This window comes from Panicum virgatum, chromosome 7K, assembly GCF_016808335.1.
Source record: "Panicum virgatum strain AP13 chromosome 7K, P.virgatum_v5, whole genome shotgun sequence".
In the NCBI taxonomy this organism is placed as follows: domain Eukaryota; kingdom Viridiplantae; phylum Streptophyta; class Magnoliopsida; order Poales; family Poaceae; genus Panicum; species Panicum virgatum.
This window is the reverse complement of record NC_053142.1, coordinates 45,403,238-45,429,520: the sequence shown is the minus strand read 5'-3', so window position 1 is coordinate 45,429,520 and position 26,283 is coordinate 45,403,238. Positions and strand designations below refer to the sequence as shown.

Below are 26,283 nucleotides of genomic sequence, written 5' to 3'. Positions count from 1 at the left end.
GCTCCGGGGGTCCGGCGTTGAGGTCCGGACCCCCAGAATTGCTTGGGGAAGGAGTCCATTCCGCTATGAAATCAGCCAGGATTTGGCTTTTGACTGCATGGCGGGGCTGGAAGTCCAGCTGGAACTCAGCCAACTCTGCTGCCCACTTGGCGATGTTGCCCGTGGCATTGGAGTTGTGCAGGATCGCTCTTAGCGGGTAAGAGGTTACTATGACAACTCTATGTGCCTGAAAATAGTGGCACAGTTTCCTGGACGCAATAAGTATGGCATAGATAAGCTTATGCGTCTCAAGATATCTGGCCTTTGCCTCGTGGAGGACTTCGCTGATGTAGTAGACTAGCTTCTGGATGGTCCGGACCCTGGCCACCGGGTCCGGCTCGCCCTTGTCCACCACGTCAGGTCCTTGGGCCCCCAGCGGTTCTGGGTTCCCACTGGGTCGAGGCTCCTCCGGACCCCCTTGTGCGGGGTCCGGACCTTCAGACAGAGGAGTGGCTGCCGGACCCCCATGTCTGTGGTCCGGCTCACCATCCTTGGCCGGAGGGACCCTGGTGTCCCCCTGGCGAGCTTGCTCCGTCCTCTCGGCGACCAGCACCATGCTGACCGCATCTGCAGACGCAGTAAGATACAAAAACAACATCTCACCTGGCTCTGGAGGCACCAATACTAGCAGTGAGGTGAGGTGCTGCTTCAGTTTCTGGAAGGCTTGTTCAGCCTCTTCAGTCCAAGTGAATGGACCGGACCTCCTCAATAGCTTGAAGAAGGGAAGGGCCCTCTCAGCCAGCCTCGAAATGAAGCGGCTAAGAGCGGCCAGAGATCCAGTAAGCCTCTGGACGTCCTTGATGCGGCCAGGAGGCCTCATCGCCTCGATCGCCTTGATCTTGGCTGGGTTTGCCTCGATGCCTCGATGTGAGACCAGGAAACCCAGCAGCTTCCCTGGCGAAACGCCGAAAATGCACTTCTCGGGATTCAGCTTCGTGCGCGTGGCGCGTAGCCGGTCGAAGACGAGGGACAGGTCCTCAACTAGTGTTGACCCTACCATAGTCTTGACCACAATGTCATCAACATACACCTCAATAATATTTCTAATTAGATTACAGAAAGTTTTGTTCATAGCTCGTACAAACGTGGGTAAGGCATTCCGCAGACCATATGGCATGACAATATAGCAATAAAGCCCATCCAGTGTTACAAAAGCAGTATGTTTCCTATCCTCTCTAGACATCTGAATCTGATGGAAACCAGAGTATGCATATAGGAAAGACAAAAGGTCACACCCGGAGGTGGAGTCCACAATCTGATCGATACGTGGAAGAGGATAGGGGTCTCTAGGACATGCCTTGTTGAGGCTGGTGTAGTCAATGCACATCTGAAGCTTCTCGTTGGCCTTTGGGGCGAAAACCGGGTTGGCCAACCACTCGGGGTGGTGGACCTCCTCGATAAAGCCAGCGTGTAGCAGCTTGCGGGATTCTTCACGTATGAAGTTCTGCCGCTCCACGGACTGCTTCGAGGTTTCTGGCGTACCGGAGTGGCGTCGGGGTAGATCCTCAGATGGTGCTCGATCACTTCCCTGGAGGTCCCGGGCATATGTGACAGTTCCCAGGCGAACACGTCCACATTTGCCCGGAGGAAAGTGAGGAGCGCGTTTTCCTATTTCTCCTAAAGGTTTCCCGCGATGCGGGTGGTCCTGGAGGAGTCCGCTCCGATCTGCACGGTCTTCACGGGAACATCGTCCGGATCGGACGGCTGAAACTTTGGTGCCTTTGCAGGCGCCCTGGCTCCCGAGGTGGATGGATCCTCCTCGGAACGTGCAGCCTCTGCCGCCAGAGCACGCAGTTTCTCAACTGCAGCGACGGCAGCGGTGCGGTCACCCTGCACGGTGAGGACACCGGCAGGGGAAGGCATCTTCAGGACCAAATACCCGCAATGGGCAATGGCCATGAAGCGATAGAGAGCCGACCTGCCAATGATAGCATTGAATGGGAGGTTCACCTCCGCAACATCAAACTGGACGCTCTCTGTGCGGAAGTTCTCCTCGGTCCCGAACGTGACCGGCAGAGTGATGCTCCCCAGTGGGAACACCGGATGTGGGCTCACTCCCGAGAATGGGCGAGAGGGAGTCAGCTTGGACTCCGGGATCTGCAGCTGCTTGAACGCTGCATAGCTGATGATGTCAGGATGTGGCTCCCCGCGGCCCCGGTTCTTGTTCTTTTTTTTCTTGCCACCGCCCTGGATGGTAGCCCCGGAGCCACCAGCCTTGGCGTCTCCGTCTTGGGGGGGCTGAGTGCCATGCACGGCCCTGAGCGGCCCTGGCACACTTGTCAGCCAGGGAGAAAAGTATGGTAATGCTTTCCACCTCGTGCGTCGCCAGTTTCTCGAGCATCTTCTCATCACGTACCCCCTGACAGAAAGCAGTAATGATAGATGCGTCAGAGATATGAGGAATGGTACCCCGTACCTTGGTGAAGCGCGAGATGAATGCCCGGAGCGTCTCTCCAGGTTTGTGCCTCACGGAGCTGCTGGTACGCACTGGCGAAGTTCGCAGTGAACCTCGCACAGAGCTCCTCCCAAGACTGAATCGTCCCAGGAGTGAGGTTCATGAGCCAAGTCCGGGCTGGCCCAGTCAAGGCTACATGAAAGTAGCTCGCCATGACAGCATCGTTACCACCAGCTGCTGTGATGGCGGTAACGTACACCTACAGGAATTCCGACAGATTAGTGGTACCATCGTACTTCTCCGGCAGGTGTGGGGGGAACTTGGACGGCCATGCCACCGCGCGGAGGTGATCCACCAGCGCAGCGCAGCCCACCCCAGCCACCGGGGTGCCCGCTTGTATCCGAGCGTTTCCCGGAGCCTTGGGTGCCGCTACATCCAAGTCGGCGTTGAGGTTGCGGCCCTCAATGTTGAGATGGCGTTCTCGCGCCCTTTCCACAGAGATACGGGCGTCCTCACTCGCGCGCCTATGGTTGAGCTCCGCCCGCAGGACTTCTGTTCGTGCACCCCTTACCGTGGGGGAGCGCACGGACGCCGACGCACCGCCCTGGCGCCGGTGGTAGGGTACTACCGTATTGCCAGGCGGAGGTCGTTGCCCAGTTCTGCAAGGCCTGAGCCAGATGGAGGAGACGGTCAACGTCGTCTCGCCACTGCCTCAGGGCGTCTGGCGAGGCTGCAGCAGCCGGAGGGTTGCGAAGCAACTCCCTAGCTGCCGCCAGCGCTCTGCCGCTCGCAACTTGTGAGGGGCCCTTGACGGGCGCCCTGACTCTTGCCAACGTGAAGCGCGCGCCGCTGCCGACGGTGGCTGCTCCACGGGCACAGTTGCCCCTGGCGCAGGAAGGCGAGAGGCGTGTGGCGCGGATGACGCCACACCCTCCGTCATCTCCACGTCGTCGTCGTGGTGGGAGTGCTCAACCACCCGAACCATGGAGATGAGCAAGAGATGAACTAAGACCAGCTAATTCCCCTACCTGGCGCGCCAAATGTCGTGGTGTGCAAACCCACAGCCGGGTGGCGTAGTGCACCCGCCTAAACCCAGAGGGTGAGTACTCGGGGGGTTAGCTAGGATTAGTCCAATCTAGATGCAAGAACTCGATGAACACAGCTGGTTTAGAGTGGTTCGGACCGCCTGAGTGTAATACCCTACGTCCACTGTGTGTTGTATTGCTCGTGTTGTGAGGATCTTGGCGTGTGTTCAGCTTAGCCTCCAGAGTGCAGCGAGCGCCTCCCTTTTATATCTCAAGGGAGGCGCGTACATGGCCGTTGAGTCCCCGACAGGTGGGCCCAACGATGTAGTATAAAATAACATATTGTACAGACATTATAGCATTGCCAGCGACGGAGATCTCATTCCTGGATTTCCTTGCTCTGCCCGTGAAGATCCTTCGTCCGGCATATCCATGCCCTGTCTTGTTGAAACGGCGCCAGGGTGTAGCTTGCGGCGTTGCCTGCAGCGTAGCTGAATGAGCCGTGTAGCTTGCGGTGTAGACGGTATGATGAAAAGGTGCCGTGCCGTCGTATCCATTTAATGCGACATACGGGCTCTGCGCGGATGCGGCGCATGCGGCTGCACTGTGTACCTCGGTAACATGCGGTCTACAGTGAGGTCTGACAAAGGCTGCACCACGTGTCGCGACGGTAGAGCACACCTCAACCACCTGCATTGAATGCGGTGGGTGGGCGAGTCTTCCAGCGGAAGACTCGCGCCCGCTCCTGCGGGACACGTGGCGCCCCCGGACCCCGCCCCGGTGGTACGCTGGTTCTACGCGCGTGGGAGGTCCGGACAGACGCTGGGAGGTCCCGGACCCCTATGGGGGGTCCATGCCCTCGGCTGTTGGCTCGGAGCTTCCCCTCCTCAGGGGACACGTGGCATCACCGGACCCGTCCCAGAGCGGGGTGCGGGTCCGGGGCCGTTGGCCCGGTGAGGTAAGAGCCTGATCCGTGGGGCCCGGCTGCTCCGCCCCTTATGACGTAGTTACGGATGACTACGCGAGTCCTGCCTTGCTGCAGTAGGAGTGGGTATCCCAGGGTACCGACATATCTGGTTTATGGGGGAAAATGATGGATTGGCTATTCTGAGTTATCATGTGAGCAATACCTTATAGATTCAGAATGCTGTGTGCAATCACTAGATGGCTAAACGATTTAGATTTGATTATTATTCAACGCACAATTTGGAAGGAATCGGGAGGCTTCGATTTACTTGACCACGTACCATTGACTGCAATCAGTAGTTCCCTCTGTCTCTGCCCTCTCGCCCGAGCGCAAATCAGAACCTGCCATAGCCCCGGCCCAGTTTTAGGGGGTTGACGAATTCACCATTGGCTAGTTCAAACATATCATAGGGGTATGGCCGTATGGCTCACGCGGGAGCGACGACGTCGATGTATTGGTTAGTCACCACTCACCAGCAAGATTATGTTGCGAAATGCTTTCCGGTGATCACAACTCAGTGGCCAGGGGATCATGATGTTGATGGTCTACGCGGGGAAGAAGACGCTCGGGATGGACGCGAAGGTCACGGTACGGCGCTCGGGGGTGAACACCGAACAGGCCTCAGCCCAGCAAACACACCAGCTGGCTAAACGATTTACTAGATTTGATTATTATTCCATTCGATTTAATTGACCACGTACTGTTGACTTCGACTCAACGAACCATTAGCGGCGAGCCAGCGCACCAAGCTGGAAGCTCGCGACGCAAACCGCGGATCGGCACCAAGCTAGGCCACGCCCACGCGCTGGGAAGCGGCGCCGGCCGGCCGGCCATCCATGGCGCGCACGCACCCGCTCAACGTCCTGGCGACGCTCGACCGCGCCAGGACGCAGCGGTACCACCTCGTTGCCGCCGCGATCGCGGGCACGGGCTTCCTCGCCGGGGCTTACAACCTGTTCTCTGTCATCTTCGCCTGCAGGCTGATCGGCCGCGTCTACTACGCCGATGAAACCGCCACCCCCGGCGAGCTCCGGGGCCAGCTTCCCCCCGACGCCGCGGCCGCGCTCAACGGCGTCGCGTTCTGCGGCACGTTTGCCGGGCAGCTCGCGTTCGGCTGGCTCGGCGACAGGGTCGGTCGACGACGCGCCTACGGATTCACGCTGGCGCTCATGGCCTTGTCCTCCGCGGCGTCCGGCCTCTCCTTGGGCAGCGAGGCCAAGGCCGTGCTGGCGACACTTTGCTTCTTCCGCTTCTGGCTCGGCGTCGGCGTCGGCGGAAGCTACCCCCTGAGCGCGGCCATCATCGCGGAGTACGCCAACAAGCGCACCCGCGGCGCGTTCGTCGCTGCCGCCCACGCCATGCAGGGTGCCGGCATCCTCCTCGGGTGCGCTGTCGCGCTCGGCGTGTGCTCCGTCGTGCCGGAGGCCGACCACGTGTGGCGCGCAATCCTCGTGGCCGGCGCAGCCCCGGCCGCTCTCAGCTTCTACCTGCGCACAAAGCTGCCGGAGACCGCTCGGTACACGGCGCTCGTCGCCGGCGACCCGAAGCGTGCGGCGGCCGACATGTCGCTGGTGCTCCGCACCAGAATCCAAGAACAGGTGGAGCTGGACGTCTCCGTTGGCCGCGTCGACGACGAGTGGGGCCTCTTCTCGGTGCGGTTTCTGAAGAGCCATGGCCTCCACCTGCTGACCACCTCAAGCGCGTGCTTCCTCCTCAACGTGACCTACTACAGCCAGAACATCCTCCAGAAGGATCTCCTTGGCAAGCTTGGGTGGGTCCCGCCTTCCACGGCGGCGAGCATGGGCGCCGTCCAGGAAGTCTCCCGCCTCGCCCGCGCGCAGGCGCTCATCGCGCTCTGCGGCGCCGCCCCGGGGTACATCCTGTCGGTCGTCCTCATCGACGTCCTCGGGCGCCGCCGCCTATAGCTCGCCGGCTTCGTGGTGATGACGTTCTCACTGCTCGCCCTCGCCATCTCCTACGACCACTGGACGTCGCACGCTGCCGGCTTCTTCGCGCTCTACAACGTTACCTTCTTCTTCGCCAACGCCGGGCCCAACACCACCGCGTTTGTCGCGCCCGCGGAGCTCTTCCTGGCGCGGCTCCGGTGCACGTGCCACGGCGTCGCCATGGCCGTAGGGCGGGCTGGCGCCGTTCTCGGGGCGTTCGGGTTCTTATCCAAGGGCGCCGACAGCAAGTACGCGTCGGGCATTGGTACCCGGAACGAGCTGTTCGTGCTGGCCGGCACCAATTTCCTGGGCATGCTGATGTCTCTGTTCGTCCCGGAGACGAGGGGCGCGTCACTGGAGGTACTGTCCAAGGAGGTCGTCTACGAATCAATTGGCATGTTTATGGATAGCAATGGGGAATGATTATCTCTGTCCGGCTGTCCTCGCTAATGGGGAGTATTTTCTCCCCATCCTCGTCAGCGGAGGGAACAAGTTCCCCGGACTTATCCCTAGTTCCTGTAGAAAATATAGTAGAGTAATTACAGTGGAGTGACTAAATTTAAGTGACTAAAATTTATTTTAGTCACCCACTTTCTAAGTTTAGTCATCTAAAATGTAGTCTCTACTCCAGCAGCACCGACTAAATAGAGAGCAACTCCAGTGGAGTGACTAAATTTGAGTGACTAAAATTTATTTTAGTCACCCACTTTTCAAGTTTAGTCACTCAAAATGGAGTCTCTACTCCAGCAGCACCGACTAAATAGACTAAAATGAAAAAAAAAATGGTGGGCTCTACTATTAGTAGGCTAAGTAGAGGGTGACCAAATTAAGGGGATGGGTGAAGAAATTTAGTCACCCCCTCATTTTAGTCACCAAGTAGGGACTCTGTTGGAGATGGAATTTGAACAAAATGACTAAAATGTGGGTTTAGTCATCTAAATAGGAATCCTGCTGGAGTTGCTCTTACTTTTAGTAGTCTAAGTAGAGGGTGACCAAATTGAGGGAGTGATAGAGGAAATTTAGTCACCCCCTTATTTTAGTCACCCAAATAAAAACCTTGCTAGAGATGGATATTTGAGCAAAATGACTAAAATATGAGTTTAGTCATTCAAATAGAGGTCGTGCTGGAGTTGGTCTTAGCAATGTATATATACATCCACTTCCTCTGTTTCAAAATACATTTCGATTTGTTCTAAGTTAATCATTTCTATTTTTGATAACAATATCCCTAAGAATGATTTATTTCGGGATAGAAAACGTTACGTGTACGGGATCCCTGCCCTGAGCGGCTGAGTCTCCTCAACGTCATCATCCAGATAAAGCCTACAGGAAAACTGGTAGCATCTCCAAGAGGGTCTAATAACTTCACTCCTAATAATATTGGATTGGGACCTTCCTAAAATGATTTGGGAACTGAAAGCTTCGGTTTCTCTTTTTTTTGAATAAAAAAAGCTTCGGTTTCTCAAATAGTAACCCTAGATTTGATCACAAAATTTTGAAATATGCCACGTCATCATGTTAGCTCATGAATCCCTTTCGGTCTAGTTGACCCTTCAATCGAACTTGAAAAGAAAAATTCCTACCCCAATCGTTTAATTTTTTAACCCCAAATTTGACCGCTCGTTTTATTCAAAAATTTATGCAAACATAGTTAAATTTAAATTATTTCTAAAGAATTTGTATTGATAAAACAAACCACAATAAAAGAGTGATATTTTGCATAAATTTTTAAATAAAATGAGTAGTTAAATTTGAAGTCAGAAAAAATCAAACGATATATAATTTAGAATGGAGGGGTAGGTAAGATTGGATTCGCGCATTACCACGGAACTGGCTAAACTCGGGCACACAAGAGAATGTGCCAAAAAAATTTGACAGAAGAAAGCCCCTGTCTCAGAAATCGGCACATCACCAGCCCACCCTCTGCGAAAACGAAAACGGAGCCCACACCAACTCAGCAGGAATTTTTTATTTTTATATTATTTTTTTTGATTTATCAAAAATAAATATCGTTATATTTTTTTTGCAAATATGTCACCCTGCCGCCGGTTAATTTGGCGGTAAGGAGATACCGCCGGATGAACCGGCGGTAAGTTCCTTGGCCCACGGCCCATCAAACATACCGTCGTTTCATCCGGCGGTAGCTACCTACCGCCGGATGAACTGGCGGTAGCTGCTACCGTCGGGCTACAGCGCGGCTATAGCCGGCTGTAGCCGGACCAGATGCCCAGCGTCCTATCGCCGTTTGAAACGGCGGTAGGTGTTCCCATATTTTTTAATTATTTTATATGCTCTCAGTGCTGTAATTAATTATTTAATTATTTTATAAGTTGTCTGTACTGTAATTATTTTGTTTACGTTTAGAGATTTTTCAGAAAATAATAGAGATAGCGTAGGTTAGGAAAATATTTTAAAAAAAATTAATACAAAATAGATTTAACTCTAATAGAATGTGAAAATATATTTTTATGAGATATTCATGAGTTTCAATTACGATTTCGATGTTCTGTCACCTTGCATCAGATTCTTCTGCACCCACACTATAATTAAAATGTGGGAGGACCTACCGCCGTTTGAAACGGCGATAGACATGCGTGAACCATGCCTATAGTCCGAATAGCTCCATCTATAAATAGGACATTGCCCCATCTCATACAAAGTCACTAGCCATCCCCGCACTACCACCATGTCTTTCTCTGGTTCTACCTACAATCCGTGGAACAAGATTAGAGAACATGTGCCTCAAGGACTGCAGGATCTAATGTGCTTCTGCGGTTCGTTGTGCAAGCTGATGGAGTCCAAAGTTTTGGGCGATGACTTCGGCAGGAGGTTCTTCATGTGTGAGAACTACGAGTACGATCCGCCAAAGAGCTACGGCAAGGACAAAGCGAAGGTATCACCTCGCACTATCTAGTTTGTGCCTTCGGAGTTCAGTAAGTTAATTCTAACTCGGCTTGGAAATAGAGTCCACCACCTCTTTGTGATTTCATACAGTGGTTGGACACGGAGCAATCGACCGAAACTAAGAAACACGTTGAGCGCGAAGCAAGGTAGGCTGCGGAAAGGTGGCAGCGAATGCAGCAAGAGGAAAAAATGGAGGAGAAACGCAAGAAAGATAAAGAAGAGGTTCAGAAGAGGTTCGCAGATGTGGAACGTCGGCAGGCGGAGGAGCGTGAAGCTGATAGGGAGAGGAAGCGAGAGAGGACCCGCCGTGCGAAGGAGGTGGGGCCCGAGGCTATTAGGAAGGGGAAGTATCCTCGGTCCACTCAGTAGATGACTATCATGTAATGTTCGAATTTCATATTCCCTAAGGCATGTTAGGTCTAGATGGAACACGACGTTAGCGTGTTCCATGTACATGCCAGTGCAATTGTTTTTTAATTTCAATGTCAAATTAATCTGCATTGTGTACTTTCTACTAGCTACAACTAGATTTTTTAGAAGCATTGCTCTACAAATAAACATTTCAGACCGTCGCGATGACAACTCCATGGGCATATATCGGCCAGTACACACAATAAAAAACAAACAAAACAATCACTGTTCATACATTGAACACAAATAAAATAGTGGTCCACACAATTCAACCCACAGAACACATGACATGGCATGTCAGAACCTGTTGCAAGCTACGGTAACGAGGTCCAAGACTAAACCTAACATGCCTTAGGTAATTCGAACAAACGTTACATTATTTATTCAGACGGAACAGTACAACATAAATCATTCACGGGCAGTACACTTATCACGTCCCGCGATGTCTGCTTTTGCATGCTCGCATTAGCGTAAATCTTCATTCACCTTCTTCAACCACTCCATATATTACTGATCACGACGAGTGATCCACGTGCCAATCCACTCATGGAAATGACACCAATGAGTATGCGTTTCATCACCAGCGTACTTTTGCAAACAAAAAACGATTCAAAATTATTAAAAATAACAAAAACATATTTACAAATTAATCTATACCTGTGATGTTGCACCTCTTTTTTGGACTTCCTCAATATTCTTGCAACACTAATACCTCTGGCCAAAAGTCTCGTAATCACGAGATATGTTCGGAAGACAACGCATTTGGCAATAGCAATCGGGTGGCTCTACACCTTTCGGCCATACCTTGCAATCTGTAATACATCTATTGGGATCGTTAGGAGAGGGTCCTAAATTAGCCTCCATTTCCCGACGGAAAGCTGCCCAGGAGAATGTGGTGCTCATAGCTGTTTGTTTGGGCTAATTAAAAAAAGTGGAACCTGAATTGCAAGTCTGTGCTCTCGGCAACCACAAGGTGCTCTTTTATACACGCAGGGCTGCCTACATTGTACAAGCACTTTGAACACAGATATTACCTGTCACAGCTCCACAGTCGTCCACGCTTCTGCACTCGCACGCTCCACAGCGCGCACTCATTCCACTTTAAACAACAACAGGACCTCTCACTGCTCGTACCATCAGTACTCGCACGCTACACAGCGCTCACTGCTACCACTTTAAACACGGACACGACCTCTCGTTCCTGACTTCTACTCTCGCACGCTCAACACCGCTCACTCATCCCACTTTAAACAACGATACGACGTCTCACTGCTCATGACCTCAGCACTTCCACGCTCAACAGCGCTCGCTGGTATCCCATCGAGCGTACTATCGCACTAACCTAATCGTCGTACCCCCACGTAGCAAACTGCGTTGAGCCTTCTCCGCAGTATCCACCCATTGCAGGTGGTGCAGGCGGTGGTGCCGGAGGGGCAGGGCCCTTCTTCTTGTGACAAGGGCAGTTGCAGTAAGGAATAATGCATGGTTCATCTTGTGAAACTGCAGCATTGCTGGTATCATCATCTTCGTCGTCTTGGTTACCCTCGCTCACTTCCTCGTAATGGTTCACCTTGCACTCCAGATCAAAGATCTTTATCTGGAGGTACTCGATGAACTCCTGGACTGAATCAATTGGTGCAGGATCGACCCACCTGGTAAAACCACAGTTTTCTAGAGCATCTGAAGATTGTAAAACAAATTTCTTGTAAGGTGTCTCAATGAAGATAAAGAAATAAAAGAACCGAGTATTACCCATGCGTGTGGGCATTTGAAGAAACGCCGACCGCCATCCATCCCGTCGGTGCACATCTGCACTAAGCAGTCCTTACCATGTCTGCATTTTGGCCACGGTTCTCTACGGTTATCGTATTGTCGAAGAGGAGTTTCATTGGTAAATTCACTCTTGTGCTGTGGCGGAAACTCAATCCACTCCGAGAATGTCTTAATTGCCCTTCTCCTTTTGCGCCTGACATTCGGACCGTCCAAGCCCACGTCTTCAAGTGAGACCTGGTCGTCCTCCTCTGTATTGACAGATCTTTTCGCTAGCTCCGCCGTTTGTTTTTTTGTTAGCTCATCCAAATTTTTCCATAGGAAGTTGAATTTCCTTTCCTGATTTTGGCTGCATAACCGCTTGAACAGCTTCATAAGGGTTTTGTTCTTGAACTGGCTATGAAAGTTTGCCCCCATATGCCTCATGCACCACCTACTCTTTAGGTTAGTAGAACCATTCTGTATGTCATCGATTGCTTGTAATATACCCTTGTGCCGATCATGAATCAAACACACGTTCTCTACATCTTTGACAATCATCTGCTTCACCCTCTGCAAAAACCAATACCAAGTATCCACTGATTCTTTCTCCACAAAGGCAATTGCCAAAGGCAACAATTGTCTGTTACCATCAGCTGCAACAGCTGTGAGGACTGTGCCTTTATACCTTCCTGTCAAAAATGTCCCATCTATACAAATGATTGGCCGGCAGTGCGGAAACGCCTCAATGCAAGCGCCCAAGGCCAAGAACGACCGTTGGAGTACCTGCTTTCCAGGCTTCTGGGCACATGGATACGTTTTCAAGTCGTAGTAGCTACCAGGATTTCTAAGACATATAGTGTGCAGTAATGCCGGCATATTGTGATACGAAGCTTCATACGTCCCCCACCTCATCTGCAGCGCTTTCTGTTTCGCTCTGTATGCTTTGTTGTAGCTAGTTTTATATTTAAACTCCTCCTCAACAGCACAAATGATTGACTTAGATTCATAACTAGGATTGTCCACGATCAAAGGGTACATGTAGTTAGCTATGAAACCTGCACTGAGATTGCGGTGCTGTGGTTCTAATTGCTCAAGCAAGCATGTGTGCTCCACAATTTTTTTGACATCCCAAAAATCTTGCCATTTGCCCATAGAAGCATACACCCTAAAAGGACATTCGCTTCTCACACAATGCACGTCATATGTTCTCGGACTGCTCTTGATAACTTTGAACTGTCTTTGCAAAGAGAGAGTCGACCAATGTTTTATAGCTTCCTTCATATTGTTACTGTTGGCATACTCCGAACCGATGCATACCTCATTTTGCCTGTACTCCCAAGGGACCGCTTCACCTTCATTTACACTTAATTTTGAAAAATCATACCCGGATCAGTTGTGTGGGACATGATAATCATCGTCGTCATCATCATCATCATCCGAGAAGTCATCATTCATTGCATTGTGTTGTTGTTCACCCTCCCTCTGAAACTCTTCAACTATCTCTGGAATGTTTTCCCCTTCATCAGCCTAACCAATTGCTTGACGAGGTCCGTGTGCAGCATGTCTATCATCTTCTAAAATCTCGAGTTCACCACCTTCTTCATGAGCTTCATGCATCGTTCCGGTTTCTTCCGATACTATATCTCCCTGCCCTTCATGATCTCCACCCGCTTCAGTTCTAAAACTAATCTTCTCGAATGCTTGAACAAACAACACAAGCGGTAAGCCTCGGCTACTACTTATATTAACATAGTTTCTCCAGTTTTGCGTCCCTTCAAGCGGCAATAACTCCCAAAATATTGGTTCCCTTCGACTGACCACTGTTATGACAGAGATCTCATGCCCATCTCGACTAAGGCCGAAAGCTTTAAATAGCCAATTGGATATTGAAATCCAAGTCCTCTCTCTAACTCGGGGTACTTTTTTGTGATCGAGCTAAACTCTGACAAATCTACCCCTTCAGGACCATATCTAACTTCTCCTGACCCATAAAACACTTGAAAATACAAATCATCTGACATGCCTGCCAATATTTACGACAATAATTACTCGTCCTTAGAATTTAATCAACGCTAAAAAATATTTCTGCTATTTTTACATCTATCTTAATTATTTCTCTACAATTTCTATTACTGACATATATTCGTAGGTTTTCTATGTAATATAATATCAATTAATAATATTTTTATGAGACTAATATGTCTGTTTAAACTCATTAATAATTTCAATTATATTCGTATGTAAACTAATATTTTCAATTTCATGTTCTACGATTTTATATTAAAAACAATTATATGTAAATCACTAATATTTATTAAAACTATTTCTACACCTAAAACTATATATAAATCACTAATATTTCTAATACTAATCTACCAATTATTATTAATAAAACTAAATTTTAAAATATACTTGACACGAGTAGTCGCACGACGCAAGGTGGCGAGCGCGCGGCCGGGGCAGCGCCGGCCGGCCAAACCCCGGCGCGCGGGGGCCAGGCGCAGGCCGCCGCACTGCGGCCGGGGGCGGCGGCGCGGGGGTGCGAGCGGCGCTGGACAGCGGGCGGGCGGGCGGCGGCGGCGCGGGGGAGCGGGCGGGCGGGCGGCAGCGCGGGGGGAGCCGCGCGGGGATTTAAGTGGGGGGTCTTACCGCCGGACCAACCGGCGGTAGGTACTTACCGCCGGCGGCGGTAAGTGCCAGCTACTGTCGTTTCAACTGGCGGTAGGTTCCCGGCCCACCAAGGCCCATCAGCCGCCCTCTTACCGCCGGTTGATCCGGCGAAATGCTGTCAGGCGGTCCCTACCGCCGGTTCATCCGGCAGTATCTCCTTACCGCCAAACGAAACGGCGGCAGGGTGACATATTTGCAAAAAATATATATAACAACATTTATTTTTGATAAATCGAAAAAAAATAAAATTTAAATAAAAAAAACTCACTCAGCAGCCCAGCTTATAAAAGCGAAAACGGAGCCGACTCCCATCAGTTGGGCTACTCCAGCCATTCTTGACGTCCGCGGCGCCGGCGGGCTGCGTTCTGTGCGGTCCGAGAAGGCTTGCCTGCCTCTGCGGGAGGGATCCAAGACCGAGACCAAGAGCGGCAACCGCTGAACCGGCGGCAAGCCGATGGGGAGCAGTCAAACTGATGGCACGGACAAACCCCGCGCGGTGGCCCAGCAAAAGCAAGCGGCCGCGGCGGTTTTCCACGGAGCTGGTGCGCGCGGGGACGCCCGGCATCCGCCGCTGCCGCGACATGGCCGCCTCGCCTCTGGCAGCCAGCATCATCACTTCATCAGTCTCCGGGCAGGGCAGCCTTAGCAGTGAGCAGGTGGACTGCACTCTGAAGCTCGGTGCCGTGCGCCTGGACGACGGAAAACATCAGTCACGCTCGCTAGCTAACGACTCTCCCTTTTTGTCGGCAGACTTTCACAACAGACAAGTCGCGAGCCTGCAATTTCGGGCTGCAAACAATTCTCGATCCGGATTCAGGACCCCGACCATTTCCTGGAACCTCAAGCCGCCGCCACCTGCTTATTACCGGATCGGTCACGAAAAACACAACATTTTCCACGGACATGTAGCAGGGGCCGATACATATACACGTCACGGCCGTGACCGCGAATGGGTTTCATTTCTATATATGTACAGTACTTCTTGTCTGGAGAGACCAAGACATGGACGTAATTTGAATAGCATGATTATTATAGTATCGAGTTGCAGTTGCAGCCATGCTTCGCATACTGAACGGTCGGCATCGATCGCCAGCCGGATGGACACTTGGAAGGTTCCTCGTATCTGAGGGCTGAGGTTGCTAATGCCGATGAGATGGCCTGATGCCAATCATGGCATACGTACTAGTAAAGTAGTAATCCATTTTCTGATCGAGGGAGTGACTCTCTCTGTCAGCCTGTGGAAACGTGGAGCTAGTGAAATGAATTTGTTTCTGTATCTTACTAGGCTACTACTACACGAGCACGCCGATATTCAGAATAGTAGGTTTCCTGAAAGGACTAAAACAATTTGATGGTTTGACAGAAAAATTAGGCTACCTTATTGTCTCTTTCCTGTCTCTTGATCCACAATTCTAGGATATCTAGCTAGCTCCGGACTGTAAAATACATAGTACTCCGTATATGATACTCCCTCTGTTTCAAATTTTAAGTCGTTCCAACTTTTTTTTGGAGAGTCAAACTATTTCTATGTTTGACCAAAATTATAGAAAATATTATAAAGATTTATAGCATCAAATAGATATACTATGAAAAAAATATTTAATGAAGAATCTAATGATAATTATTTGGTATCATAAATGTTAGTACTTTATACTATATATATAAACTTGATGACTCTCTACGAAAGTTAGAATGAATTACAGTTTGAAACGGATGGAGTATTAACAAAAGGTATGACCACTTCGCTGTTCCATACGCGCCAGCCCCAAGTCGCCTGTGTTGCCAACCTTGAGACATGTACAGCCAAGTGTGAACCACAGCATGCTCGAATATATCAATCTTACGTGGCGAGATCTCGATTAACTACTCTCTTTGACTTCATAGGATCCACTAGACGAAGCAACAACGACGGGTAAATAAAAACAATTCCCGTCACAACCTCTCTAGGTGCTGCCATGCACGAACCATCTATTGCAAGCTAACCCTCTCTATAAATACCGTACCTTCTCGGGCCTGGATCGCATACCTTCTCCGTACTGCAACCCGGCCGGCAATCCAATAAGCTGCCAGCGCAGCGTCGAAGCAGTCCTGGTAGCCTGATCTGCCTCCAAAGTAAGCAGCAGAGATCGATCGAGCAACAGGGCGATGGGGAGGTCACCGTGCTGCTGCCACGACGCCGGCGTGAAAAAAGGCCCGTGGACGGAGGAGGAGGACCGGGCGCTGGTGGAGCACATCCAGAGGCACGGCGGGCACGTCGGCAGCTGGCGCAACCTGCCCAAGGCCGCCGGGCTCAACCGCTGCGGGAAGAGCTGCCGCCTCCGCTGGACCAACTACCTCCGCCCCGACATCAAGCGCGGCAACTTCACCGCCGACGAGGAGCGCCTCATCATCGCCCTCCACGCCGAGCTCGGCAACAAGTACGGCCGATAGATTACTAGCTAGCCACTCACCCAGTCACCGCCGTCACCATACAAATTAATCCTCTCCCGAGTCTTATTAGGCATGGCGTGCATGCAAATTAATCCTCTCCCGAGTCTTATTAGGCTAACACGCTCGCTGTTCAATTCGTCTCTGCGGTAGGTGGTCGACGATCGCGACGCACCTGGACGGCCGGACGGACAACGAGATCAAGAACTACTGGAACACGCACATCCGGAAGAAGCTCCTGCGCATGGGCGTCGACCCCGTCACGCACCAGCGGCTGCCCCCCGACGACGTCCTCATCGGCGGCGCCGCCCCCGGCCTCCCCGAGGCGCTCCTCTCGGCGGCGGCGAGCCTCGGAGGCCTCAACACCGTTCTGATGCAGGCGCAGGCGCTGCAGCTCCTGCTGCAGGCCGTCAGTGGCGGCGCTGCTGCTGGTGCTGGTCTCGTGGCCAGCTTCAGCCCAGCTGCAGATAACGCTGCCATGCCGCCCATGCTCAACGCGAGCAGCATCGTCCCGAACTCCCAGGACCAGCAGATGATGAACCTCTTGGCTCACGCGAACTACCAGCCGGCCGACGATTATCTCAGCAATCTCGCAAGTTTTGCAGAGCACGACGTGGTTCGGCAACCGAACGCTTCGGCTCCGGCTCCGGCTCCGGCTCCGGCATTGTTGGTGCCTGCATCTTCTTCTCCACAGGAAGTGGCAGCTGCAGCTGACCGGCGGCCGGTGCAGGGGTTTTCCGATCTTCTGTCGGAGGCCATGGAGGTGCCGAGTATGTGCTCTCTGGAGGACGAACATTTCTGGAAGGACTTGCTAGCGGAGAGCAACCACTTGCCACTATAAAAATTCTAATGCGTGAAGCAGACGTAGTGTGGTAGTGCGTGCTGTACAAAATTTGTAATTATCTCAAAAAGTTAGCTTCGTTTTATCATTGGGAATATATCTATCTATCGGTGAGTGATATGCTTGTAATGAATTCTTGTTCAGTTAATCTTGTGATAGATTCGGTTTTTGGTCAATGACGTTGGAGGAGTTTGCCGGTTTAATCATTTTGATCCCATCACACAGTTAACATGCCACCGAAGCACAGTATAATATCCATACATATATCATCCATTATATTGCTCGAGAAAAAAAAACAATCAGCACTCACAAGAGTGCCATGGTTAAAATCTAATGATGGTAGCTAGATATCAAACATATGCTCGCTTGATAGAAATATTTTTGGAGGAACTCCTTTTTTTTCCTTTATGAAATGAGAAAACCAACTGTTCATGTTTGTGGGGACCTTTTCTTGCAGGGTACAGTAGTCAACGCACTATTGCTGAAGGGATCAGCTGTGGGCCTTAGTATCTGTACATGTTAAACACATTGACTAGATAGTAGTACATGTGCTAAGCACTAGCCAGCGAAGGGCCGTTGTCATTTGGGTTAGTCAAAAGTTAGTGCGGCAACTCAAGTGAATTTTATTCCGCAACAGTTTATTTTCCTAAAAATGCTTGGAAGAATATCATCAGAATTGCTATATTTCAAATCAAGTAAAGAGGTTAGAGGCATAATAACTACCAAATTTCCATTAGTCTGTTTACAAATTATTGCTAAAAAATATGAACAAACTATCGTCTTTGTGCATGCTATCCATTTCAGGGGGAAAAAGGTTATCCATAACTTATTCAACACGCAGTGATTATCGTTACATAACTGCACACGCAACATTCATACATGACACTAGCATAACTTATTCAATCAGCTGGCACAATAAAAAGCATGCAAAATGTTAAGACCAAACTTCTTTTTACTGAAAATCCACTTGCTGTAAACTAACCTCGTATCACTGCACTGGTGATGATATTGCTACGTTATCCATGGCCTATTTCTCATACATAGATATTTTGATTACGAAACGTTGGTAATAAATATTGGATTAGTTGGAGTAGGAAGTTGCTTTGTGAGGGCAAAGAAGCTTCGAGGGCGCGCGACGGCCTTGCAGAGATGGAAGCCCTGCGGACTCCAAGCACCTACGATCTCCGAGCATGTAACGGCATCGATCACAACTTGAGACCGGTGCACTTAACACAAAAAGGCCATGACCTCACCCATGACTTGGCGTCCTGATCCCCACATTAGCAGCAAAAGGGCCATCATTGGTTAGCGGTTAGGTCAGTAAAAGGGTTGCCCGAGGTTTGAAGCCATTGACTGTCGGAAAGGGTGTGGGGGATGTGAGAGATCAACTGATCATTGAGTCATTCTGATTTTAGACTTTCATCAGAAAGCCTCGTGCCGTTTCACGGGATGACGATGGAAGAAGCATTTTCTATGCAGAAGGTAAAATGAACTCGCTTGACCTTTTCCTGTGGCTGCAAGCAAGCTAGTAGAGAGCTACGTTATCCACTGGTTGTTTCTTCTTGGGTTTCAGAGAGGAAATGGGGTCCAACTGCTAAAGCTAGCTATTTCGTCTGAATCTCTGGCGGTGTGAATGGTGGCTCCAGAAGATCTCTGCTTCAAATAGTCCAGCCCGGTCAATGAAATTATTAATGGATGAACTAGATAGAGGTCAAATTCAGGTGAGATTGCAAGACCCGTGGTAACTATATATCTATTTACATGCCATCAAAAATAAGTTGAGTCATAAGTTATTCAGGCCCGTTAGTTAGTCCAAGGAGATGTTTTTATCAGCGCCATCTCCGTGATGAAGAAAACCTCTGCATCCTACGTACGTAGTGCCACGTACGAGCCAGTATACAAAACAGCGTTCGTGGAGTACACGGTTTCACAAATGACAGAGCGACGGAGACGCCTCTCGACGAGACAAATCCAGTAATCCACCGAGCTCACCGGTGAAAAAATTATAATCCCTGCCGCTGACGCGGTTAATTACTCGCGAAGAAGACCATGATTATTCCATGAACGACGCGACAGATAAATGGTTGTGAACGCGAGCGGCGGGCGAAGATCCTTCCACGACAAGCTGCCGCCGTTGGGTCGTTAACGCAGAGGCAAGGCCGCTGTTGACGTACGGATGGTGCTCGCCGTCGCCGCCGCGCTGACGCCGGCCGGGCGCCGCTGCGAAACACGCGCCTGTTCAATTCGTGACCCGGGGCTAGCTCGCCGGCCGGCGACCCGAGATGTCAAGCCGCGTTTACCTAATCCGCCGATCGTCGCGCGACGCCGACGTGCAAACCGAACCACTACCGCGACGAAGCTGGCGGCGTTAACTTGGGAATGTTTAACAAGTGCGGGCGTCCCTGTTGAGCGCGTCGAAATGCGTCGCGCCTTTTGATTTCGAACCTGCGGAATCTGACAACCGCTAACTGCCGGGGGGAAAGGTGTCGGGGCCCGGAGGTTTAGTAGGGGGCAGGGCACGTCTCCGACGGTGATAGTCGGAGACGCCGGGCGTGGTGAGATCTGGCGCGGTTAGTTAAGTGGGGGGACAGGGACGGCGACACGGCGTCGCTGACCCCCTGCCACTGCCACGCCGCCGTCGCGCGTCACGGCCTGGAATTAGGAGGCAGCCTCGCTAGCTCTCAGACTGGCGCGTCGGTGTCAGAATGATGATCGGCGAAGATTATCGAGAACCCAAGTCAACTTTCGAGTAGATATATAGATAAAGATCGATGGTGGATCGGTCATGTAGTAAAGTAAGATGGAGGTTAGATCTGCTACCACGTAAAGTTGGAGCCATGGTCGTCTGAGATGAAACTAAACGGCATGTTGAGCACTCGGCTGAGCTGTCGTTTCCCATGCTGATGCCTCTTCGTCAGAACTCAGAACGGAGATATTGTTGCCTCCATTTTTTTTTTTCATATCTCAACCACAGTCGCCGTGCCGGGCGGCAGGGCCCAATAAATCTTCGAGGCCATCTATGACTGAGGCTGGTGGTACCCGGCGGCGTGGCTTCGAGTCCTAGGGGACGCGAATTTCCGATGCCGTGGGGTAAAAAATCCCCCTCGCTGGTGGATTAGGGTTCGGGGGTTTCTCGGTCGGGTTAAGAGACGATGCAGTTGCTTCCTCCTAATGAAACACGGGTGGGGACCGTTTCAACCGCCCTATCGAGTTTTTTTTTTCAGTATATAGGACTATAAAGGCCCATCGAACTAGGAAAGCGAACTGGCAGCCCAGACCCCACAGAGCAAACCAACACACCAGCAGCCAAGCGGCCCATTACGCATGCAGCCCCACTGTGTCCGAGCCGTTTCGTTCGTCGCGGCCCCCGTCCCCAGACAGAGCGTACAGGCCAAGTTGTTTCACTGCCCGTGGGACCCACGCGTCGGCGACCGCCCTTGAGCCATCTCTTTCCCCACGCCCGCCACTTGACTTGCGCTAGTCCTAAAACCCTCTCCTCCCTCCACCTCTCGCGCCGCCACCGCCGCCGCCGCCGCAAAACCCTAGCTCCGACGATACGCCGCCGCCGCAAAACCCTAGCTCCGACGACACGCCGCCGCCGTTGCCGCGGCCGCCGAAACTAGCTATGGCGTCGACTCAGGCGCTTAAGAAGAACTACCGCTGCGACCGCTCGCTGCAGCAGTTCTACACGGGCGGGCCGTTCGCGGTCGGGCGCGGCCCCGCCGGCGAGGCCGAGGCCGAGGCCGAGCCTTTCCTCGCGTGCGCATGCGGCGGGGAGGTGCGCGTGGTGTCCGCAGCGGACGCCTCCGCGATAGGCGAGCCCGTCGAGTGCGACTCGGAGGCCATCACCGCGCTGACCCTGTCCCCGGACTCCCGCCTCCTTTTTGCTGCGGGGCACAGCAGGCTCATCAGGGTCTGGGACCTCGCGACCCGCACTTGCATACGCAGCTGGAAGGTGAGTTTTGATTTTTCGTGTGTTTCATGGTGCTTCATTATGCTCCACGGATCAGTGACTTCGACCATAGGAAAGAAATTCTAAGTGAATAATTGTTAGACGCTGTTCCTGTATCTAGCTAGTAAGTATTCACGACATAACAAATCTCTCCGAGTTCTGGGATTGCTCTACTAGATTGAAAGACTGCACAAATGTAGTTACAGCAAAAGCTTGGAAGGTTGTATTCCTGTGCGAGTGTCAGAATGTATCAACTGAATCATCGTGTCTCAATATATCTTTTACAACTAAAACTTTCTCATTTCATTATGTTAGTATACTGCGATTCCTCATTGTAGCATGTGAAGTGAACTCATGTATTTTCCTAATGCTGTTCAGGGACATGATGGTCCTATTATGGCCATGGCATGCCATGCTTCTGGTGGGTTGCTTGCAACTGCCGGAGCAGACAAGAAGGTCTGCGTGTGGGATGTGGATGGTGGATTCTGCACGCATTTCTTAAGAGGTCATACAGGTGTTGTGACGACCATTATGTTCCACAAAGATCCAAAGCGCCTTCTGGTGAGGATAATTTGGAGATAATCCTGCTTTTATTGAATCGGGCACTCAAATTGTCTTCTGAGCTTAGTTTAAATCACTGTATTATTTTACTGAGCTGTGCTGGTTTTATCCCCATGCATGTTGTTTGTGTATTCCTTTTGATGAGCTCAAGATAACTTCTGTGTGTTGGATCCCCAGTTATTTTCAGGAAGCGAAGATGGCACCGTGCGAGTATGGAACCTTGAAACCAAAAAATGTGTTGCTGTGCTGAAAGAGCATTTTTCAACAGTCACTTCATTGTCATTGTCTGATGATGGACAAACATTGCTCAGTGCTGGGAGGGATAAGGTATGATTGTGATGGTCCCATATCTCATAATGTATTCTAGAAACTGGCATGCTGTTATCAATGCCTAAATTTTCAAGTTAAAAAATTAATTTCTACCAGGCTGCCAGCATATATCCATTTATTCTGACTTCTCAGGGCTCCATAGCTCCTTTCTATATTTTAGAATTAGATAGATAGCAATTTGGGTGCTAACAACACTACAACAGTAGAAATATTGTATGAGAAGCTTTTCCTCCAATTTTTATGTGCATCTTTGTGGACGAAAAACATACTTTTGTGTTTATCATTTGTCTAGATTGCCCTTTTTATCTTCAATGCCAATATTTCTGATGTACTGGAGCTATTGGCATTTTTTTTTTGAGAAATATACTAGCAATTTTTAAATGTATGGAACATCTGCAGGTTGTTACTGCGTGGGATGTTCGTAAGTACAGCTCAAAGAAGACAATACCAACGTATGAAATGATAGAAGCTATTTCCTTCATTGGATCAGGAAGTGAGGTACTGGCTTGTTTGGGCATAGAACTGGCAAATATGAAGGGAAAAATGGATGGTTATTTTCTTACAGTAGGTGAACGTGGGGTTGTGCGCATCTGGTGCTTGGAGAGGTACATTAGTTTGCATTTACTATCTCTTTAGTTCTTTGCATATTTCTGCAGTACACACAATCAATTGATTTTCTGGTCCTTTACAGTGGTCATTGCATATTCGAGCAGCAATCATCTGATGTAACTGTAAACTCAGAGAATGAGGAAACCAGAAGGGGTTTTACATCTGCTGTTATATTGCCAAATGATCAAGGGTTGCTATGTGTTACTGCTGATCAGCAGTTTTTGTTCTATTGTCCCAAAAAAACTGATGAAGGGATCTTCCAACTGTCCCTATATAGACGTCTAGTGGGTTATAATGATGAGATTCTTGACTTGAAGTTTGTTGGAGATGACGAACAATACCTTGCTGTAGCTACTAACTTGGAGCAGGTGAGCTATTCATAGATAATCTCTGCAGAGATCTTGTTGCCTAACGTGGTTGCAATTTTTAAGCTGTTACCACCACATGCAGGTCCGTGTTTATATACGTCTGAAATTTCTTACGCCGTGTACCTCCATATGCAGGTCCGTGTTTATGATGTTGCTTCGATGTCATGTTCTTATGTACTGGCTGGCCACACGGAAATTGTTGTTTGCATCGACACCTGTGTCTCTTCTTCTGGGAAGACGCTTATTGTAACTGGGAGCAAGGACAATACTGTAAGTTGTTTGGTTGTGTCCTGAAGATGTTTTTACTTGCCATAAATTTTTGGCATGTGTTTTCTTGTGATAATCCTCAGTACCGGTGCGTGCTTTCTCATCTTTTTGAGTATGACCTTTTTATTTCGCAGGTGAAGTTATGGGATGCTGAAAGGAGAAGCTGTATTGGTACTGGTAAAGGCCATCTGGGAGCTGTTGGTTCTGTTGCATTCTCAAAGAAATCGAAGAACTTTTTTGTTAGTGGCAGCAGGTTTGTTGTTCAGTTTCTCTGGGATATTTGTATGCCCAGCCAAAATTGTTATTCTAAGAATAATACTATCTTTTTATTAGTGATCGAACCATCAAGATATGGACCTGGGATGATACGCTTGATGATGATGAAGTTCCTCTTAAAGCTAAGGCTGTTGTAGCTGCACATGATAAAGATATTAATTCTCTGGCTGTTTCACCTAATGATGGCCTTGTTTGCAGCGGCTCTGAGGTATCATTGTAGCATGCTACGTTTTTGGAGGTTAAATATCATTTTATTTGCTCTACATCATTGAATTGCCATTGTATATTATCACAATTATTTTGTAGGACCGGACTGCTTGCATATGGAAACTCCCTAACCTGGTGTCCTCTGTTGTCCTTAAGGGGCACAAAAGAGGAATCTGGTCGGTTGAGTTTTCTCCTGTTGAGCAATGTGTCATGACATCTTCTGGTGACAGAACAATCAAGATTTGGTCAGTTGCAGATGGCTCGTGCTTGAAGACGTTTGAGGGTCATACGTCAAGTATCTTGCGAGCTTCTTTCCTTTCACGTGGAACTCAAGTTATTTCTTGCGGTAATAAGATCTAAGACATTCATCTAAGTTATCACCTTTAGGGGAGCTTTGTTGACATTCTTGTGACGTTCCATAATATAGGAAGTGATGGTCTAGTGAAGCTATGGACAATCAAAACAAATGAATGCATTGCTACTTATGATAAGCATGATGGGAAGGTATGATATCATTGGCATGCATCATGGAAGAGTCTTTTCTTTATGAATTGTGGTGGGAATCACAAACTAACTATTATCTGTTCGTCAGGTTTGGGCATTGGCTGTTGGCAGAAAAACTGAAATGCTTGCTACTGGTGGAACGGATGCTATTCTAAACCTGTGGCATGATTGCACCATGGAAGATAAGCAAGAAGATTTCCGTAAAAAGGCTAGTGAAACCTTACGTTATAGTACTTTCAGCATTGCAAGCAAAATGTTTGCTTTTTTTGTGTGTAATATTGCTGGAAGAAAAGCGGTGAAATAAATACCTGATACTTGGTACTTGTATAGAATAACATTGGAATGTGACATACCTATGAGTCTACCATATTCTTGATGTATTTGTCTCTGCCTCTGCTTGATGGCTCTTGAGATTTATAAAGGCATATGTCAGGCATTTGCAACCTCTCATTCAAACTCACCTTTGTTGCAGGAGGAAGAAGTCTTAAGAGGCCAGGAATTGGAAAATGCAGTATCAGATTCTGACTATACAAAAGCAATACAACTTGCATTTGAGCTTAGAAGACCACACAGGCTCCTAGAGTTATTCTCACAGCTTGCCAGGTACTAATTCTTGATTGGAATTTGGTCTGTGGCTATGAATTTTTAATAAGCTTTTTTATATCACTTGGGTGTGCAGGAGTGCTGATTCAGAGGATCCAATAGAAAAGGCTCTTCTTGGACTTACAAAGGATGGCCTTCGTGTGCTTCTTGAGTACATCCGTGAATGGAATACGAAGCCCAAGTTCTGTCATGTTGCACAGTTTGTGCTTTTTCGGGTATTGAGGTGTTTGCCTCCCACTGATATCCTGGAGGTAATAATTCCCACACCCCTCTTCACAAGAGGTGTTTAAGAGTGTGTTCATAATCCCTGACAAACTGTTGCTTCTTCTCATGGGATGGTCTGTCTTTTTTCCCCTCTGCAGATAAAGGGCATCAGCGAGCTCCTTGAGGGTCTTATTCCGTATTCGCAGAGGCATTTCAGCAGAGTTGATAGACTAGTGCGAAGCACATTTCTGTTGGACTATACATTGATGCGAATGTCCGTGGTAGATCCAGATGTAGATGCAGGCACAGCCAAAGATGACATGAATGGTTCATCAGTGGAGAATGATGAAACCGCAGAGGCTTGGCCTGCTTCGCCTGTAACAGAGAAATCGGGCAAGAAGAGAAAACAGGGCAAATCAAGCAAAAAGGGCAAGGAGAAGAAGATGAAGGTTCTTTCAAAGGATGTTTCAGTTGAGGCCTGAATAGATAGCTAAGAAAATAGCTTATGGGCACCGCCAATTTTGTAGTTGTTGTAATTGTAATTGACATTGTCCACCAACACGAATAGCTTCTGGTGTAAATGCATTCTTTGACGAGTTCAGAAGACCCCGGTGCTTAAGGCACACGCGGCAATCTGTTCCGAATTTTCTGGTGAACTTATTTACAGGGAAAACCCAGATGAGATCTCATACGTTCTGGGTTGGTTCCCCATTGTTATCGTTTCCCGTGTGTGGTGTGATACGGAAGCAGTACCACCCCCAGCCATAACTCCACTTGTAATTGTTGGATCTGCGATCTGGATGTCGGCGAGGCATTGCATAATTTCCTCCCTTGTCGCTTGGCACAAGCTTTTTTCTATGGTTGGGCCTGATGTTGCGGCTTTTGAGGTGGATCATCTGTGTTTCTGGTTGCACTAAACATACTGATTTCTCAGCAAAGGACTCTGCTATGATTGTAGTTTAATTAATCCCACTGGTATTTTTATATTACATCGCATTCTTTTGCAGCTGAATTGTATCTGTATT

General features: G+C 49.5%; 2 protein-coding genes and 1 pseudogene across 2 annotated transcripts; all 3 read left to right on the top strand.

Moving 5' to 3' along the window:
• The first annotated feature begins 5,170 nt into the window (after positions 1-5,170).
• Positions 5,171-6,884, top strand: LOC120641622 (annotated as a pseudogene).
• A 9,275-nt stretch (positions 6,885-16,159) lies between these two features.
• On the top strand, positions 16,160-17,462 carry LOC120643101 (transcription factor MYB39-like). The gene is made up of 2 exons (XM_039919625.1): positions 16,160-16,526; positions 16,690-17,462. Exons 1-2 carry the CDS (start codon positions 16,255-16,257, stop codon positions 17,375-17,377), a joined length of 960 nt encoding a protein of 319 aa, XP_039775559.1. The 5' UTR covers positions 16,160-16,254; the 3' UTR covers positions 17,378-17,462.
• Positions 17,463-20,810: 3,348 nt separating this feature from the next.
• On the top strand, positions 20,811-25,969 carry LOC120641621 (transducin beta-like protein 3). Its single transcript, XM_039917810.1, has 14 exons — positions 20,811-21,332; positions 21,708-21,890; positions 22,068-22,217; positions 22,620-22,825; positions 22,912-23,197; positions 23,333-23,467; positions 23,599-23,717; positions 23,798-23,948; positions 24,047-24,293; positions 24,375-24,451; positions 24,540-24,659; positions 24,924-25,054; positions 25,131-25,305; positions 25,417-25,969. Exons 1-14 carry the CDS (start codon positions 21,003-21,005, stop codon positions 25,738-25,740), a joined length of 2,634 nt encoding a protein of 877 aa, XP_039773744.1. The 5' UTR covers positions 20,811-21,002; the 3' UTR covers positions 25,741-25,969.
• Positions 25,970-26,283: the final 314 nt, after the last annotated feature.

Excerpts from the sequence above, each read along its gene's own strand:
- LOC120643101 (XM_039919625.1), top strand. The coding sequence starts at position 16,255 with ATGGGGAGGTCACCGTGCTGCTGCCACGACGCCGGCGTGAAAAAAGGC. Across the intron at positions 16,527-16,689 it reads CACGCCGAGCTCGGCAACAA|GTGGTCGACGATCGCGACGC; the intron begins GTACGGCCGATA and ends TCTCTGCGGTAG.
- LOC120641621 (XM_039917810.1), top strand. The coding sequence starts at position 21,003 with ATGGCGTCGACTCAGGCGCTTAAGAAGAACTACCGCTGCGACCGCTCG. Across the intron at positions 23,198-23,332 it reads TAGCTACTAACTTGGAGCAG|GTCCGTGTTTATGATGTTGC; the intron begins GTGAGCTATTCA and ends CTCCATATGCAG. Across the intron at positions 25,306-25,416 it reads CTCCCACTGATATCCTGGAG|ATAAAGGGCATCAGCGAGCT; the intron begins GTAATAATTCCC and ends TCCCCTCTGCAG.